The sequence below is a fragment of the Saccopteryx leptura genome, chromosome 2, assembly GCF_036850995.1.
Source record: "Saccopteryx leptura isolate mSacLep1 chromosome 2, mSacLep1_pri_phased_curated, whole genome shotgun sequence".
Lineage (NCBI taxonomy): Eukaryota > Metazoa > Chordata > Mammalia > Chiroptera > Emballonuridae > Saccopteryx > Saccopteryx leptura.
The window spans coordinates 160,626,647-160,647,759 of record NC_089504.1 but is presented as its reverse complement, the minus strand read 5'-3'; the positions used below and the strand labels follow the sequence as shown (position 1 = coordinate 160,647,759).

General features: G+C 37.5%; 1 protein-coding gene across 4 annotated transcripts in view; it reads right to left on the bottom strand.

Moving 5' to 3' along the window:
- Positions 1-21,113, bottom strand: part of ATP8A2 (ATPase phospholipid transporting 8A2) — a 726,487-nt gene that overhangs the window by 433,312 nt on the left and 272,062 nt on the right. For all 4 annotated transcript variants that reach the window (XM_066369169.1, XM_066369168.1, XM_066369167.1 and 1 more), the window contains exon 24: positions 19,870-19,934. In XM_066369169.1, coding sequence (XP_066225266.1) covers positions 19,870-19,934 — 65 coding nt within the window. The remainder of the gene's footprint in view (positions 1-19,869; positions 19,935-21,113) is intronic.

Here is a 21,113-nt window from a genome sequence, read left to right as displayed (position 1 = left end):
ATAAAGACTAGAGCAGAAATAAATGACATAGAAGCTAAAAAACAACACAGAAGATCAATAAAACCAAGAGCTGGTTTTTTGAACAGGTAAACAAGATTGATGAACCTTTAACCACACTCATCAAAAGAAAAAGAGAGAGGACTCAAATAAATAAAATAGAAATGAAAATGGAGAAGTAACAATTGACAACACAGAAATACAAAGGATTGTAAAAAAATATTATGAAGATCTTTATGCCAAAAAAATTGGACAACCTAGGCAAAATGGATAAATTCCTAAAAACATATAATCTTCCAAAACTCAATCTGGAAGAATCAGAAAACCTAAACAGACCAATTACAATAAATGAAATTGAAACAGTTATCAAAAAACTCCTAGCAAACAAAAGCCCTGGACCAAGTGGCTTCACAGGCAAATTTTACCAAATATTCAAAAACTAACACCTATCCTTCTCAAACTATTTCAAAAAATTCAGGAGGGGGGTAGACTTCCAAGCTCCTTTTATGAGACAAGCATAATCCTCATTCCAAAACCAAGTAAAGACACTACAAAGAAAGAAAACTATAGGCCAATATCCCTGATGAACTTAGACGCTAAAATTCTCAACAAAATATTAGGAAACTAGATCCAGCAATACATGAAAAATATCAGATAACATGATCAAGTGGGATTTATTCTGGGAGGCAAGGCTGGTACAATATTCACAAAACAATCAATATGATTCATCACATAAACAAAAGAAAGGATAAAAATCACATGATAATATCAATAAATGCAGAAAAAGCATTTGATAAAATCTAGTACCCATTCATGATCAAGACTCCCAGTAAAGTGGGAATAGAGGGAACATACCTCAACATGATAAAGGCCATCTATGACAAACCCACAGCCAACATCATACTCAATGGGCAAAAAATTAAAAGCAAACCCTTTAAGATCAGGAACAAGGCAGGGGTGCTCCCTTTCACCACTCTTATTCAACATAACGCTGGAAATCCTAGCCACAGCAATCAGACAAGAAGAAGAAGAAATAAAAGGCATCCAAATCAGAAAAGAAGAAGAAAAGCTATCATTATTTGCTGATAACATGATACTGTACATAGAAAATCCTAAAGTCAGTCAAAAAACTAATAGACCTGATAAAGGAATTTGGCAAGGTGGCAAGATACAAAATTAATATTCAGAAATCAGTGGCATTTTTATATACCAACAACAAACTGTCTGAAAAAGAAATTAAGAAAAAAATCCCCTTCACTATTGCAACAAAAAACATAAAGTAGCTAGGAGTAAATTTAACCAAGGAGGTAAAGAACTTGCCTGTGCAAAATTATAAAACATTGATAAAAGAAATCAAGGAAGATACAAACAAGTGGAAGCATATACTGTGCTCATGGTTAGGAAGAATAAACATCATTAAGATGTCTATATTACCCAAAGCAATTTATAAATTCAATGCAGTATCAATAAAAATACCAATGACATACTTCAAAGATATAGAACACATACTCCAAAAATTTATATGGAACCAAAAAAGAACATGAATAGCCTCAGCAATCTTGAAAAGGAAGAATAAAGTGGGAGGTACCACACTTCCTGATATCAAGTTATACTATAAGGCCATTGTACTCAAAACAGCCTGGTACTGGCATAAGAACAGACATAAAGATCAATGGAACAGAACAGAGAACCCAGAAATAAACCCACACCTTTATGGACAACTGATATTTGACAAAGGAGGTAAGAGCATACAATGGAGTAAAGACAGGTACATGCAAAACAATGAAACTAGACCACCAACTTACACCATTCACAAAAATAAACTCAAGATGGATAAAAGACTTTAATGTAAGTTGTGAAACCATAAACATCTTGGAAGGAAACATAGGCAGTAAACTCTCTGATATCTCTCGTAGCAATATTTTTGCTGATTTATCTCCAGGGGCAAGTGAGATAAAGGACAGGATGAACAAATGGGACTATATCAAACTGAAAATCTTTTACACAGTAAAAGACACCATGAACAAAATAAAAATACAACCCACACAATGACAGAACATATTTGCCAATACGTCTGATAAGGGGTTAATAACCAAATTTTATAAAGAACTTCTAAAACTCAACACCAGAAAGGTAAACAATCCAATTAAAAAATCGGCAAAAGTACTGAATAGACACTACTCCAAAAAGGACATGCAAATGGCCAATAGGCATATGAAAAAATGTTCAAGGTCACTAATCAATAGAGAAATGCAAATTAAAACCACAATGAGATACCACCTCACACAATCAGAATGGCGCTCATTAACAAAACAACACAGAATAAGTGCTGGTGAGGATGTGGAGAAAAGGGAATCCTCCTGCACTGCTGGAGGGTTTCTTTTATCCATCATGGCTCTAGGATTTGCTGACCTGTTATCTATATCTCTATGTTATGTGTGTGTGTGTGTGTGTGTGTGTGTGTGTGTGTGTGTGTGTGTGTGTATATATAGTTTGACTAATCCCTTTACCTTCCTTGATCCCATCCCCTCATCCCCCTTCCCTCTAACTGCTATCCCTCTGGTCGCTGTGACCCCGCCTCTGCCTCTATTCCATTTCTCAGTTCACTTTGCTCATTAGATTCCACATATATGTGAGATCATATGATATTTTTCTTTCTCTGCATGGCTTATTTCACTTCGCATAATAATCTCCAGATCCATCCATCACAAAAATTAAGATTTCCTTCTTTTTCACACCCTATAGTATTCCATTGTGTATATGCAACACTGCTTTTTAATCCATTTGTCCACTGACAGACACTTGGGCTGTTTCCAGATCTTGGCTATTGTAAACAATGCTGCAGTAAACATGGGGGAGCATTTCTTCTTTTGAATCACTGATTTGGTATCCATGGGATATATTCCTAAAAGTAGGATAGCTGGATCAAAAGGCAGTTCTATTTCTAATTTTTTGAGGAAACCCCATACAGTCCTCCACAGTGGCTGCACAAGTCTTTATTTCATGGTGGGCCAATCATGGCGCCATTTGGTTGCTCCACTACTGCCCACCATGAAAGCTGGAATGCCCACTAGTGGGCAAGAGGGACCAGGTTGACCAGCACTGCAAAAATGGGAAGTTTTTATAAAAAGGTTTGCCATCATGGCCCTAGAGGGAAAGGGGGAGGCAGGAAGGGGGAGGCAGATGGGGGAGGGGGACAAAGGGGTATAAAAAGAGACACAGGGGTAGGGCTGAGGGAGTTATATTCAGAGAAACACTTAAATCCCTGTAAACACAATAAATTGAAAATTAATAAAAAACAAATATACACACAAATAATTCAGTGAATTTCATAATGAAATCCAATAAAAGTTAATAAATTCAAGAACTTCACCAGTAAAAGCACAATAAACAGGAGGAGACCTGAAAAGATGGCAGTGGAGTAGGCGGATGCACAGACACCCAGTTCTCACCACCAAACTGGAATACAAATCAATTTAGGAAAAATCAGCATGAAAAACCAACTCTGGGCTACAAGAACAGCTCTCAAAAACCAAGGAGCAAAGAAGAAGCCACAACAAACCTGGTAGGGAGCGCCTGAATCTCCCAGGCTTACAGGAATGGAGGGGGGTGGTGAGGCTGAGAGCCCAGAGGGGATCTCACCCCAGGGAAAAGAGCAGAAAATACTGCTCACAGCCACTTGCCTGGCAACCAGAAAGTGAGGTGTCTTGAAAAGACCAGCTTATCTCCCAAGTGGAAAGGAAAGAGAAAGGGACAGACTGTGAGGGGCTAAGGAATGCAGGAGACAACCTAAAAAAAAAAAAAGGTGACTCATCCATGCTGGAGGTGGCCATAGCTAGGGGAGGGACTGATCCTTCCTCACAAAACAGTATTGAATTGCTTCCGGATCAGAGATCTCCAGACATCTCTCCAGCTCCAATCAGTGCAACAAGACACAGCTGAAAACAAGAAGTGGGGAGGAGGGGCAGTAACTCAGGTCTCCATGGAGATCTGAGATACACCTCCCCCTATTGAAGCTGAGAAAACACCCTGCCCCTAGAGAGATTAGTTGGAGGAAGAGGCCTTCAGAGTCTCAGGTTACACCCACCGCAAACCTGGATACAGTTTCAAGGAAGCCCCCTGCTCAGATCAGTAAACAAGACTATCACCTGTTAAGAAAACAAACAAATCAAGACTTCAAAGCTGCCCAAATCCAAAAGTGGATTACAAATAATAGCTGATACCAACCCAAGAAGACCTAGAAATAACACACCTGAAAACTGGAGGCAGACAACACCAAGCCTAGACTCAACCAACTCTACAAACAAAACACAGACAATGAGAAGACAAAAAAGTGCAATCCAAATGAAACCTTCAGGAGATGAACTGAGTGATATGGAAATAATCAAACTTCCAGATGTGGAGTTCAAAATAATGATTGTAAGGATGCTTAGGGATCTTAGAACAACAATGGATGGTCATTATGAACACCTAAATAAAGAAATAGCAAGTATAAAAAAGAATCAGTCAGAGATGACAAATACAATATCAGAAATAAAGACCACAATGGAAGGAATTAAACACAGGACAGATAGAGCTGAGCATCAAATCAGCGAGTTGGAGGACAACTGGAATGAAGGCATGAAAGCAGAGAAGAAAAAAGAAAGGAGACTCAAAAAGTCTGAGGAAACTCTTAGAGAACTCTGTGACAACATGAAGAGAAATAACATCCACATCATAGGGGTTCCTGAAGAAGAAGAAAAAGAACAAGGGATAGAGACTTTGTTTAATCATATCATAGCTGAAAACTTCCCTAAATTAATGCAGGAGAAACTCTCACAAGTTCAAGAAGCACAGAGGATTCCATTAAAGAGAAACCCAAAGAAACCTGAACCAAGACACATCATAATTAAAATACCAAAGCTAAGCGATAAAGAGAAAATATTAAAAGCTGCAAGAGAAAAAAAAGCTATCACCTACAAAGGAGCCCCCATAAGGATGACATCTGACTTCTCAACAGAAACACTTGAGGCCAGAAGGGAATGGCAAGAAATATTCAAAGTAATGCAGAACAAGAACCTACAACCAAGACTACTTTATCCAGCAAGGCTATCATTTAAAATCGAAGGAAAGACCCTGGCCGGTTGGCTCAGTGGTAGAGCATCGGCCTGGCGTGCAGAAGTCCCGGGTTCGATTCCTGGCCAGGGCACACAGGAGAAGCGCCCATCTGCTTCTCCACCCCCCCCTCTCCTTCCTCTCTGTCTCTCTCTTCCCCTCCCACAGCTGAGGCTCCATTGGAGCAAAGATGGCCCGGGCGCTGGGGATGGCTCCTTGGCCTCTGCCCCAGGCGCTGGAGTGGCTCTAGTCGCAACAGAGCGACGCCCCGGAGGGGCAGAGCATCGCCCCCTGGTGGGCAGAGCGTCGCCCCCTGGTGGGCGTGCCGGATGGATCCCGGTCGGGTGCATGCGGGAGTCTGTCTGACTGTCTCTCCCCATTTCCAGCTTCAGAAAAAAAAAAAAATCGAAGGAGAAATAAAAAGCTTCCCAGACAAAAAACAACTCAAGGAATTCATTACAACCAAACCAATGCTGCAGGAAATGTTAAGGGGCCTGTTGTAAACAGATCAAAGTGGGAAAAAATATAGCAAAAAAGGAATACAGCTTTAAGGAATAAAATGGCAATAAACAACTACATATCAATAATAACCTTAAATGTAAATGGATTAAATGACCCAATCAAAAGACAATCCAATCAAAAAATGGGAAAAAGAAATGAATAGACACTTTTCCAAAGAGGACATACAGATGGCCAATAGGCATATGAAAAAATGCTCAACATCACTAATCATTAGAGAAGTGCAAATTAAAACCACAATGAGATATCACCTCACACCAGCCAGAATGGCGCTCATCAACAAAACAACACAGAATAAGTGCTAGCGAGGATGTGGAGAAAAGGGAACCCTCCTGCACTGCTGGTGGGAATGCAGACTGGTGCAGCCACTGTATAAAACAGTATGGAAATTCCTCAAAAATCTGAAAATCGAACTGCCTTTTGACCCAGCTATCCCACTTTTAGGAATATACCCCAAGAACACCATAGGATGGCTCCAAAAGGAGAAATGCATCCCCATGTTTGTGGCAGCATTGTTCACAATAGCGAAGATCTGGAAACAGCCCAAGTGTCCGTCAGAGGACGAGTGGATTAAAAAGCTTTGGTACATATATACTATGGAATACTACTCAGCCATAAGAAATGATGACATTGGATCATTTACAATAACATGGATGGACCTTGATTACATTATATGGAGTGAAATAAGTAAATCAGAAAAAACTAAGAACTATATGAATCCATATATAGATGGGACATAAAAATGAGACTCAGAGGCATGAACAAGAATGTGATGGCAACAGGGGTGGAGGGTAGGGGGAGGGGGGATGGGGCGAGGAAGGAGAGAGGGGGTGGGGGAGGGGAGGGGCACAAAGAAGACCAGATAGAAGGTGACAGAAGACAATTTGATTTTGGGTGAGGGGTATACAGCACAATCAAATGTCAAAATAATCTGGAGATGTTTTCTCTCAACATATGTACCCTGTTTTATCAATGTCACTGCATTAAATTTAATAATAATAAATAAATAAATAAATAAAAATTTAAAAGGCACAATAAACAGCAAAGCCGAAGGTGACACCAAGTAAGAATCAGGTAGTTCAACAGTGACCATCTTCTCCTCTTCCCTGTACTAACTTTTTGGTCTGAAAAAACAGTTTGTAGTTTAATTCTGCCAAACTCTTCAAATCATTCCCTATTCACAAACTATCCTGTCAATCCTCAATGAAGGAAATTCATATAACAAAAAAACTGATTATAACCCATGGATTCCATCGGTTAGAAAAAAATCCCATAATTTAAATAAATTAAGATACTGTTGGTCAAATAAGTTTGTAAATATGATATATAGGTTTGCTCGCTTATAGTTTGCATTGGGTGTGGAGAACAGGCTGTGAGCAGGCAGGATTGTTATACCCTAAGGCTTAGTTTTAAGACTAAGCCTTTCCCACCCCCTAAGTGACTTTGTATCAGAGACTTCCTTGTTTGTATATTGGATTAAAGGCTTAAAGGTTTTGATTTCTACATTATAAAATGGGGCAGACCAGGAGCTTGCTCTCTCTCAGTTCCTGAGATTAGCATTAGAGAGGAAAGCAGAGAAAGGCCACATGGAGGAGAGAAGAAGCAGCCAAGATGGTGGAGTGCTGAAGAAGTCAGTTTGTGCAGAGTTTGTGCAGAGAGAAGGAGATGGGGAACAGAAGTGAATAAGGATGGTGAGGTAGAAACCTTTGATTCTAGGAAACTCAAATAAGTCAGTGGCTTTGGGAGCCCTGAATGGAAAGGGAAGTGTTTTCCCACTGTGTGTACTTCTTGCCCATTGGGTGCAAGCTAAGATTAAAGCTAATAGCCCACCAGTTCTTTGCTCCATTGTTTCATTACCATCTGTCCAAATCAAATGCGAACCTGCATTGGCCAGGCGGCTGTGATGGTGGCCATATCTACTGGCTTTACAGATATGAAAATATTCAACCTCTATAATGAAAACCTAATATTTAACTTCTGTAAATGCCACATGAATAAAGAGATAAAGACCTTCAAGTTTATCAATGATAAATCATATATGGCCATGAAATAATAACTCTCCACATAATTATAATAAAAAAATTAACTTAAAAGAAATAAAGCTGTTTTCACATTCAGTTTGGCATTATCGCTTTTGTTATTTCCACATGAATGAAGCAGAATTTTCAGGGGTACTTGAATCTCCATGTGGAGATTTATCAATTGAGTCTTGTCTACAGCTAAAACTATAATTAAAATGTACAGTAAGCTATTTCTATGTCTGCAATAATTTCCTTTTCAAGATACACCAGACTTCAGTTTTATTCTGCAAAATCAGTTTCAATTACATATTTAATCCCCATGTTATTGCTTAAATTATACATGCACTGCCTTCCTGCCCAGATTCTGGCTGGAGACTCCGACAGCAGCTGCCACACATGTCAAAGGGTTATTACTGCATTCAATAGGAGCCACGTGTGCCAGTGAGTCACGACAGTTTGTACCCTACGACCTAATTCAACCTATCAGATTTTGCTCATTTTTTAAAAAAGGAACAAAGAATAATTCCTAGTACCCATAATTCAGAAACAGAAAGTAAATATTACAGGAGTGAGGCATAGAAGTATCATTTTCTCTCTTGATGCCAAAACAAGTAACTATTTAGGGACTTGGAGAATCTGCCAAGACAAGCTGTACCACATATTGACGTTAAAAGTGAGATTTCATTAGAAAGCAAACATGGAAAAGGTCTTATTCCTGCATCTAGGACAAAAGGGTTGCTCTAGACACCATTTCACTCACCAAAACAAAAAAGGGGGTGGGACCACCAAAAAGGTGCACAGGACATATTGAATCCAAGATTCTCAAACTTCTTTTTAATTTTTCAAACACAGTTCCCAGAGGACTTCTGATAAATCATGCTGCTAACCTTTCTCCTGTAGCCAGGAAGCAGTATGGGTAAGTTTCATTAAAAGGTGCCCTTCAGCCTTTGGCAAAGATAGCAAAGAAAACAAACACACCAAAAGGGCTGAGCATCTGGGTGGATGATTAGGGTATCAAGCAATAGAAACTTATACACACTCCTCAAGAAAGTGAAATAAATAGAACCATTCTGGAGAGAAATTAGGTCATTTCTAGTAGCACTGAAAATGCACCTATCAATTAGCTCAATTTCTGTTTCTTGCCCCTTAGTTGTTTTTTTGTTTGGTTTTGTGTGTGTGTGTGTGTGTGTGTGTGTGTGTGTGTGTGTAAGAATCTCCTTGTAGAAAAGAAAACCTCTTCAACAAATGGTGCTGGGAAAACTAGAAAGCCGCATGCAAAAGAATGAAACTCGACTACAGTCTGTCCCCTTGTACTAAAATTGATTCAAAATGGACCAAAGATCTAAATATAAGACCTGAAACAATAAAGTACATAGAAGAAGACATAGATACTAACTAAACTCATGGACCTGGGTTTTAAAGAGCATTTTATGAATTTGACTCCAAAGGCAAGAGAATTGAAGGCAAAGATAAATGAATGGGACTACATCAGACTAAGAAGTTTTTGCTCAGCAAGAGAAACTGACAAAAAAATAAACAGCCAACTAAATGGGAAATGATATTTTCAAACAACAGCTCAGATAAGGGACTAATATCCAAAATATGCAAAGAACTCATAAAACTCAACAACAAACAAACAATCCAATAAAAAAAATGGGAAGAGGACATGAACAGACACTTCTCCCAGGAAGAAATACAAATGGCCAACAGATATATGAAAAGATGCTCATCCTCATTAGTTATTAGAGAAATGCAAATCAAAACTACAATAAGATACCACCTCACACCTGTTAGATTAGCTATTATCAATAAGACAGGTAATAGCAAATGTTGGAGAGGCTGTGGAGAAAAAGGAACCCTCATTCACTGTTGGTGGAAATGTAAAGTAGTACAACCATTATGGAAGAAAGTATAGTGGTTCCTCAAAAAACTGAAGATAGAACTACCTTTGACCCAGCAATCCCTCTACTGGGCATATGCCCCCAAAACTCAGAAACATTGATACATACACATGTAGCCCCATGTTCATTGCAGCACTGTTCATAGTGGCCAAGACATGAAAACAACCAAATAGCCCTTCAATAGAAGACTGGATAAAGAAGATGTGGCACATATACACTATGGAATACTACTCAGCCATAAGAAATGATGACATTGGATCATTTACAACAAAATGGTGGGATCTTGATAACATTATACGGAGTGAAATAAATCAGAAAAAAACAAGAACTGCATGATTCCATACATAGGTGGGACATAAAAACGAGACTAAGAGACATGGACAAGAGTGTGGTGGTTACGGGGGGAGGAGGGGAGGGAAGGGAGAGGGGGAGGGGCACAAAGAAAACTAGATAAAAGGTGATGGAGGACAATCTGACTTTGGGTGATGGGTATGCAACATAATTGAATGACAAGATAACCTGGACATGTTTTCTTTGAAAATATGTATCCTGATTTATTGATGTCACCCCATTAAAATTAATAAAAACTTATTTAAAAAAAAAAGAATCTCCTTGTGGTCTGTTGATCTTCTCTTGTTCTTTGACTAACACCTTAAATTGTACATATAGATCACAAATTGTAAGCCTTTCTTTTGTTATAACATAATCAATGATGCTACAAATTTCTCTCTGGGATATTCATATTCTGTGATTTTGATGGAAAGTAATTTTTATATAATTTAGTCCTACGTTACTTTCTAATTTCCAGTTTTATTTCCTCTTTGACTCCTGATTTATTTATAAGTATTATAAAATTTCCAAGAGTACAGATTTTTATAGTGGTCTTTCTTAAAAATATTGATTTGTTGATTCAATGCACTGTGTTCACTGAACATAAGCTAAAAGATAAATAAGTCTAAAATTTTGTTGAGACTTCCTTTATCAGTTTATGACTTAGTCGTTTTAGAAAAACACTTGAGAAGAATGTGAGTGCAGAAAGACAAATAGATATGTATATATTTATGGGTGGCATACTCATCCATGCACATATATGTATGACGTGTGTGTGTGTGTGTGTGTGTGTGTGTGTGTGTGTGTGTGTGTGGTCTATGGCTGCTTTCTCATTACAATGGAGAATCATGTAGTAGTGATCTAGAGCACATGGCATGCAAAATCTTAAATATTTACCTTCTGGTACTTTAGAGAAAACAATTGCCAATTCTTGCCCTAGCTATATATACATACTTCATCACCTTATACTTTCCCTTTGTGGGAATTTTCACAAAAAGAACTTAATTGCATAAGTCAAAACATAATGGATATCTGCTCAGCTAAAATGGAAACCTGAGGATAGCAGAGAATATGCTGACATTTATTGCTGACTACAGTCCTAGCAATCTGCCCGACCTAGTAAAAGTACTCAAATATCTGCTAATATTAATTCAGAAATTACACAGGCATTTTTCTATTTTACTACTCTGAGCATTCCCTTTGACATGTTTTTACTTTGCCATCACCTGTCAAGAGGACAGCTCTCAATTTTCAAAGCAGCATTCCTAAATGTCTTGCTCATCATGGGAGTTACTCATCAAGAAAGAAATTCGGTTATCAAATTAAGTTTGGTTAACTAATTATTCTCTAGCATCCACTTTGAGATTCACAAGCAAAAGTGTTTAAGGACTGCATAAAACTTGTAGCAGAGAAACTTATTTATTTATAACTGTACCTCCCCAAACGAGTCATAGATTCCATCTCTCTCATAATGCTTATTAAATGCAAAAAATCCTTGTTTTAGTAGATGCAGCACCAGCAGACAACAGAACTAGAACTAGGTCGATTCCATTTGATCAGACAAGGCAGGAGTTAAAAAGTGTTTTGTGAAGGATGAGGTAGTAAATAGTTTAACATCTATGGGCCATTGTCTGTGTTACAACTACCCAACACTGCCACAGTAGCACAAAAGTAGCCACTGACACATAAACCAATGTGCCTGGCTGTGTTCCAATAAAACTTTATTTACACAAACAGGAGGTAAACTAGATTTGGCCCAATGGCCAGAGTGTGCTGACCCTTGCACTAAGGGACTGGAAATGATGTACTCTGTGCTATCCAGTGTGGTAGCCACCAGTCACATTGTGACCCTTTAAGTTACTTAAAATTAATAGTTTCTCAATCAAACTTGTTATGCGTTGAATGATTAAAAACTACTTGGGACAAGTAATTATCATAATGGGCCAGACAGAAAAAATTTTAATTTTTCTCTCACCGATTATAAAAAAATGTTTATTTTCTTTTTCTTTTTTATTTTAATATAATGATCATTTTATTTTATACTGTTTTAAATTTTAAATTCTGGGTAATAAAGGGAGAAGAACATCTGAACAAAATAATATTAAGGCCAAATGAATATGCTCACTTGGACCCAAACATTTTCCAGTAGGCTTATAACTTAAATTTAAATAGAAAAACTAGACTTATTCTGGTTGACGGAGATTGTGGTAACAATAAATCAAGAACTTCCCTACTGAAAGCAGAGCAGAGAAAACAACTCTAACAGATAATAACCATGTTCTTCTATCATATGACTCAGCAAATCCCTCTACTGAGTATCTACCTCCCAAACTCGAAAACATTGGTAAATAAAGACACATGCACCTCTATGTTCAATGCCGCATTATTCACAGTGGTCAAGACATGGAAACAACCAAAGTGTACCTTGATAGAGGATTGGATAAAGAACAAGTGGTACACATATACAATGGAATACTACTCAGCATAAGAAATGATGACACAATGACATTTATGACAACAGGGATGGATCTTGAGAATATTGAGTGAAATAAGTAAATCAGAATAAACTGAGAACTTGATGATTTCAAACACAGGTGGGATATAAAACTGAGACTGATGGACATAGATAAAAGTGATACGGTTACCAGGGAGAGGGATTTATGGGGAGGGGGTGAAGAGAAGGCTATAAAGAAGAACAAATATTTATATAAGGTGACAGAGAGTGATTTGACTTTGGGTGATGGGTACACAACGTAATCAACAGTTCAAATGCTATATAGATGTTTACCTGAAACCTATGTACTCTAATTGATCAATGTCATCTCAAATTTAATTTTCTAAAAAATAAAATAAAAAATAACCATGTTCTTAATTCAGTAAGCTTTGGTTTTTATCTGCCAATGAGTTACTCTTTTTCAACATGTTCTTAAATCATACATTTAAGACTGTTCATATTAAAAGAATTAAGAAAATAGTCATTCAAACAGAAACAGAATCAGCAACAGCTATTACATTTCAGGGCTCACCTAGGACTGCACTCCCAACAGGAAAAGCAAAACAGAGCCACATATATTGAAGGTTCATCAGCATTTCAAGTTATAAGCTATGTGGCCATCTGTTTAGAATTCATTATGCTTCAATAGCTTCAAATTTAGAAAATATTAAATATAATCTCAATTCAGAGGATTTCAATTCTACAAACAATATTTATATTACTTATACATACAGTTATAAGCTTTTTAAATTCAACAAAAAATAAATTACAGATAAATTGGCAAAATTTTTCTAGAGGGCAAGGAGGATTATATTAATATCTGTACATACATGTTTATGTGTGTTCATGGAAAATATCCATTTAAAAGGTATATTTTTCTTGACCTAAGATCCCTACTTGCAGGAATTGAAGAAAATGAAGAACAGGAAGCAAAATAAGGTAAGTTTCCAAACATGAAAGGTTAGAAACAACATCAGTGCCCAATAATTAGTGAAGAATTAAATAAATTATGGAAATATATATAATGGAATCTATGTTGGTCTCTAAAAAGGGGTTGTAGACACTTAAATATAAATCTAGAGATAGAGAAACAGTTAAGACAAAAATCAGGTTAACAAGAATATCTGTTATGTATAATTCCATTTCTTAAAATGGCTATATATATACATACATGTACACATATATGCATATATATACATACATTAGTATTGTTAGCGAACAGTCAAAAACAGATATATAATTTTACATGTAATAAGTATGTCATATATATTTATTTAAATACATAAAAATATAAAATGTAAATGTATATAGATAGATACACATATCTATATCTAGGGAACTATATTTAGGTATTTCTACATACAGAATGTATGTTTCTGGTTGCCCCAGATAAAAATGTCATAGACCAAATTTTAACGCAGTTCTTTGGGTAGTAGAATTCAAGTAATTTTATGTTTTATTCTAATTTATATCTATTTTTTTACATTAGGGTTGAGTAACTTTTACAAGAAGGTAAATGAGGTTTAAAACTCAGATTGCCAGAAAATCTAATTTATCCTTAGAACAAAGCTCAATGCTTATGCTCCCATTAATTAAGTGAATTACATCAAAGGTTCTGTCTTAAATACATCTTGGAACTCATTCCAAATAAAACATGCCTTATAAAGGAACAATGGTGCTTAGAAACTTGACCACAGAACAGACTTCACAGATGAAGGAATTTGACAGACTTAAGCCTCAAATGTAATGATTTTTCTCTTATAATACCTTGCCCGTATTGTCACAGCAAAATAATTTGTTTTCTCAGTCTTAGAACTGACATCATTGTTGATACTAAACATTTTTCATGATATATCTTTGTATTTTAGATTTAATTTATGCATTTTAGAGAGAAGAGTTGAGACAAGAGAAAGAGAGAGAGAGAGAGGGAGAGAGGAGCAGGAAGCATCACTCCCATATGTGCCTTGACCAGGTAAGTCCAGGGTTTCGAACCTACGACCGCAGTGTTCTGAGTAGATGCTTTATCCACTGCTTCACCACAGGTCAGGCCGATAATATATCTTTATGATACACTGTGCAATTACTGATTTTCTTCATTTAGGAAGCCAGTCATGATAAGAGTCATCAGGCTCCCTGACAGGTTGTACCTGCCTGTCACTCTATGCTTTTGATACTTTCAATGATACCATTAGCACTAGAGGTGGACAAAGATTTCTGCGTTGACCCTCCCTCCCAAAACTGGAATCCAAAGACATGGATCATCTATTATAAATAAACCCATCATATGGGAATGTTTTTTTTAAGTAGCTACAGGAGAACAAAAGAGTACTACCAGCTCTGTCTTGTGAAAAACATAAACAAAAGTATGATTGTTAGATTATAAACAGTTTAGTTGTGTTCATTAAATAAAAACTAAGTTTGAAGTTCTGATTGAATCAATTAATTATTTCAAGACCATTAGTAACAAATATCTACAACTTCCATTTAAACAGAGGAAGTGTTAATAAAAAAAACACATTCTTTTTATTGGTAGAATTTACTTTTTTAAATCATGGTTTATTGTGCACTCATAGAAAAATAAAGTTACTCATTAATTTGCTCATCAGAATAAAGAAATAGATTACCACATTAACCAAAGGTCTATCAAAAGTGTCAGCAAAACTCAGAAACTTCCATATGTATTTGTTTTCTCCAATTTTTCAACCAATGCTTTGAACCCACTCTAATCTGACATCTATCTCAACAATGTCTCCCAAACAGCTCCTGAAAGGTCACCAGTAACCTTCACTTTGCTAAACCAATAATTAATTTTCAGACTTTATCATTTTTTTGTCTCATGGCACACATACACTAATTGTTAAAATTCTGTGGCACTCCAAAAAAATATATTTTTGTTTATCTGACAACAAAATAGGTATAATTTTGATTCATTCAGACCAGATGGTTATTGTTGTGTGGGTTGTTGTCATTTTTTTTTATCTGACACTCTCAGGGAAAAGAGGTCAGTGCCCCTGACTAGTCAGGTATTACATGTTTTAAAAATCCTTTTGCACACCAGTTGAAAATCACTGGTGTATTTCATAAGCTAACACATGTTAGAAACAGCTACAGTACCTCTAAATATATAACAGATCTCCTATATTTCATAACATGCTCAATGATTGTTTTTTAGAAAATCCTAGCAAGGTTTTCTTTAGGTCTCTTATTCATACACAGTTATATACATTTTAATCATTGCCATGTTATTTTCTCTATATTGTTGCAGCAGGAAAACAAATGCTCCCCAAATGGCTTGACACTTTTTACCTTTTACTAACAAATGTCAAAAGACTTTTATTATTCAGTTGCTAGCAGTAGGTTTTGTGAAACAGTAGCTGCTTTGAAAATTATGTGTTTTTTTATAAATGGTTGATTTTTATTCTCGTACTTAGTATCCTTAGTTTTTAAAGTCTCACTAATCCTGCGATAGTTTCATATTACCACAGCTTGTATTTGAAGATATGGTATACATCTAGGGCAAGATTCATGTAATTTTGAAATTTGTTTAACTTGTCCGATCTGATCACTGTTTGAACTCATCAAGTGGCCGAAGGAAAGCTTGAACTAGCACACAGGTCAAGTGATGCCATATTATTGTAGTTTCTGCTTACACTATTATTGTTATCTCAATTCTTTTTCTTTTCTTTTTTTAATAGGAATATTTTTAAGCCAGCACCTTATGAAAGTGAGTTTAACCAAAAATAAATACAGTCCATAAATCCATTTAACCAGTCCACATAAATGGCAATGCTTCATAATGAGCTAAAAGCAAAAAACTCCACAAAAAACAAAACAAAAAACAGGAGGCCCCCAGCATTACCCCTCCTCACAAGTGGAATTCCATTCCTCCCTCCTCCTAACCATTCCTCATAGAACCATTTCTGTTCAGTATGCCAGAAATAAGGACTGGGAGTGCCAATGACAATCCATATGTTATTATCAATAAAGATGACCTCTTTGTACCTTTTTTTAACCTAAAAAATGAAAATCATATCTTTTTCTAACATATAATTATCTAGTGCCCCCCGCAGTGTACATCACTACATGCACACTCAATCCTTGTTTCAAAAACCACAGTTCTTGTTTATATCACAGAGCGTAGACCTTATTTTGGCAACAGCTGAAAACACGAAACAGAGATATGAATCCTAATTACTTATAAGCACTTGGAGTCCTAACCTGGACATACTTGTTGGTCAAGTGAAGGTGACAAATACCAGCTCTGGGTCTTGAGGTTAGCCCCTGAATTCCCCTCACATTTATATGAGAGATAGAATGAGGGAAGCCAGGCCCAGTGCTTCTGATTCTTGGGTTTCTTCCTCTTTCTGTCTTATCTGCTTCACCATCAGAGCCTGGCAGCATCAAAAACTCAACTGGACACTTTGCTACAATCTACTATATATCTAATTTATTGCCCTAGTACTCTACTTTTCCTCCACACCTACCAAGTGAAATTCTAATGAGAATAGGAATTTAGCATTCTTAACAGGTTACCAAGGGAAGTCAGGCACACAGCCATAAAACTTTCTGTTTGGTCTCACAAATCACGCCTCAGCTGAGGTAAACCAAATGTCTCAACCTTTGCTCTAAGTTTTATCCTGCTTTAACCCAACTAAAGAAGGAGAGGAAGAAGTAGGAAAGAGGAGGTGGAAGGGGAGGTAGAGGACTCTCAGACATATGGAGTGCCCCTCTGAGTATAAAACAGAAAAAATACATAGAAATGAACTCTGTTCAACAGATGATGATTACATTAATGTCATTATACTAAAAGATGTTCAAACTGGTTAGCATTCTTAACAGGTTTCCAAGGGAAGTCAGGCACACAGCCATAAAACTTTTTGTTTGGTCTCACAAATCACACCTCAGCTGAGGTAAACCAAATGTCTCAACCTCTGCTTAAGTTTTATCCTGCTTTAAGAGACTTAAAGCCCATCTCTTGAATTCCAGAGAATGGCTGATATAAAAGAAAAATACAGGCTTCACTTCTCAGTCACCTCCAGAAAAAGAGGTTTAAGACTGGATGCCGCAAAACTGGTAATCAGGAAACAAGGGGCCTCCAGGCCTGGACTCAGGTGTGTGCACAAGCTATGTGGACTCAGCCCAGGGTTCCCAGCCTCTCTGCACCAGCACTCCACCCTCCTGCCCACCAGGGCACTGTTCTGGCTTCTTCCCTCCCTTTAGATCCCCTCCTAATGTCAACCTTCACTCAGCCCATCATGGCAACTTTAGCCAGCATAACCTTTCAAACAGAAGTTTTATCTGGTAACTGGAAAAGTATCTTAAGTTAGTTCGTTCACTCCCTTCAAACATTTCATGAGTACTGAATTTGGGCAAAGCAGCGGCTTAAAGGTAGAAATGCCCAGTTAAAAAAAAAATCAGACGTCTTTTCCATGGATCTTATGTTCTAGAGGGAGACAGAATATAAAGTATTTCACAAGAACAACAAACACACATACATAAACTAATATAAAAATGGGCAAAGGATTGAATATTTCTCCTGAGATGATAAACAGATAGTCAAAAAGCACATGAAAAGATGCTCAGTGTCACTAATCATTAGGGAAATGCACATCAAACCAAAGGAAGATATCACCTCACACTCATCAAATGCTACCATCAAAACAAATTAAAACATTTTTAATAAAATAATAGTGTTGAGGATGTGGAGAAATTGAAACACTTGTGCACTGCTGTTGAGAATATAAAATGGACAACAGTTGTACAAATAGTGTGTCAGTTCCTCAAAACACTAAACATAAAATCACCTCATGACCCAGCAATTCCACTTCTGGGTACAGTATAGCCAAAACAAACAAAGGTCTCAAAAAGATGGTCGTCACCCATCTTCACTGTGACATTATTCATAGCGGCCAAAAAGCAGAAGCAACCCAAGTGTCCATCGACAAATAACTGGATAAACACAATGTGTTACATATTACAACTGACTATTACTCAGCCTTAAAAAAATAAAAAGCAAATTTTAACACATGCTAAACATTGAGGATGCTTCGCTAAGTGAAATCAGACACTCACAAAAAGACAAATACTGCATATTTGCACTTATATGAGATACCTAAAAAAGTCAAATTCACAGAGACAGAAAGTACAATGATGGTACCAGGGGTTTGAGGGTAAGAAGTGGGCAGTTGTTGTTTAAGAGGTATGGAGTTTTATGTTTGTAAGATGAAAAGAGTTATGGAGATATATGGTGGTGACAGTAGCACAATATTAATATATTTAATATCATTGAACTGTATGCTTAAAATGGTTAAGGGTAAATCTTATGTTGCCTTCTTATAATCTTACATTACAATATATTATAATTATTATATGTTTTATATATAGTAATTACATATTAATAATATATATTATATCCAAAGATGAAAAGTTCTATAAAGAAAAATAAGGACAAATGGGATAGGGAGTGCTGGGGAGACGGGGCCGCTCGGGCAGAGGAGGGTCTCCTCACTAGTTCAGAGCACGTGAGAAGTCGAGTCCGGAGATGAGGGAGGGCCGAAGGGCTCTGGGCCCTCGCTGGTAAAGACATGAAAGCATCAGAGGCACAGTGAGATAAATCCGGAAGCCTCTCAAGTCAGAGCAGGGTATTTGGTCAATGGTGGCTTGCAGGCACACAGACTCTCCCCCTTCCTGCCCTTGGAGTCCTGAAGAGGCTAAGAGTGCCTTGGCCTTCACAGTAGAATCCATGGCCTCACCAATGGCAAGTACAGAAATCTCTGTATTGTATTCCTGTATTCAAAATGCCAACTATCCCTGTCATCTGCTCCTAGGTTGCCATTTAAATATGCCCACTGGAATTGTGGCGGTGGGTGCCTGCCAGGAACAAGCTCTTGTTAAAAGTCCTAACAAACAAATCTTATTGTTCAGGTCATATCTTCATATCAAACCACTTCCCAAATCATTGGTTACCCAAATCAACTCCTACCCCTGGTCTCATCAGTGGCTTCAGGCCACGATGTGGTGGGTCCAGGTCTAAAATGCTCAGAGAACTATGACATCCAAATCTGTATGAGCTGGTAGCACTGGGATGTCAGGGAATTCAGTGCATATGTATCCCATTACTATAGAAATTTAAACAACTCCTGACACTTGAATAGTCTCTTTATTTTCAAGTTTATAGTAGAAGAAAAATCCTTCAAGTCTCTTTGGTAACCAACACTGGAGTTAACCATCACAACTTACCATAAATCATAACAGGAACTTAAACCCCATTAAAACTATCCCATTTTAGATGCACAATTTTAGGTAAGTAAAATAAAGTATTACTATGAAGCAATGTTCTAAGCTTACTATTTTGATGTTTAAAGATATGACTTTATGCCATTCATTCATAAATGAAAACAGAAACTCACAGTTTCACAACAGGTTAGTTTAAACAACAATAATCAGTCCTAGCAGAAACAAACACAGAGTTTAATACAATTACATCAAACACAACTTTCAAAAAACTACTTACATCCAAAGAATCCTCCTTCAATAGGATAAGGGCCATGTTCTGTGATATCAACTGGCAGGAATATCCTAAGTGAAAGAAGGAACAACACACATGAATTGATCATTCCCTCTATGAACTAACCGTTTTTTCAATGGTTGTTTGAATTCAGCTTTCCTTCCTATATCCTCCTTATTCCCACTGTAAAGCTACTGGCTCATACAAAAGTGGGCAAAGTGAAGAGTAGAAAAATAACTTTAAACCGATTTTGATTGTTGCAGACAGCTTAAGCAGAACTGGTAGGGAATATCTTCATAACTAATAACTAAAATAAATACTTCCCAAATTTTCTGTGAATTTTTCTTTATCCTTGCTATCCTTGTATGACATTAGGATAAGCCTTGGGTTATCTAAAACAGCAGCTAACACTTTAAGAAGACATAATCTCATGGTACTCCTATATACCAACATGAACTCGCCTAGCATTATATCGAGATCACTCATTGGCTTTTTTAAAGAGTAGATAATTCTCACAACAGATTTCGAAGGAATACAATTATTATATGTTGTGGAAGTCACTTTCCCTACAAAAGTTTAAAGCAGGCCCTGGCCGGTTGGCTCAGCGGTACAGCGTCGGCCTGGCGTGCGGGGGACTCGGGTTCGATTCCCGGCCAGGGCACATAGGAGAAGAGCCCATTTGCTTCTCCACCCCCCCTCCTCCTTCCTCTCTGTCTCTCTCTTCCCCTCCCGCAGCCAAGGCTCCATTGGAGCAAAGATGGCCCGGGCGCTGGGGATGGCTCCTTGGCCTCTGCCCCAGGCGCTGGAGTGGCTCTGGTCGCGGTAGAGCGACACCCTGGAGGGGCAGAGCGTCGCCCCCTGGTGGGTGTGCCGGGTGGATCCCAGTCGGGCACATGCGGGAGTCTGTCTGACTGTCTCTCCCCGTTTCCAGCTTCAGAAAAATACAAAAAGTTTAAAGCAATCTCCAGACCAAGAATTAAACCTGAGTTAAAAACAAACAAAAAAAAAGTTTGTTTTGGCCCTGGCCAGTGGGTTAGAGCATCATCGTAAAGCACAGAGACTACTGGTTCAATCCCCAGTCAGGGCACATACAGGAGCATATCAATGTTCCTATCTCTCTCTCGCTCTCTCCTTCCTCTCTCACTAAAATTGATAAGTGTTTTTAAAAAAAGTTGTTTTTTAACAAAGTCTTCCAATACTAATTTTCATCGACTATTTCCATCACCTTTTAAAATCAAGTTCTCTCTATC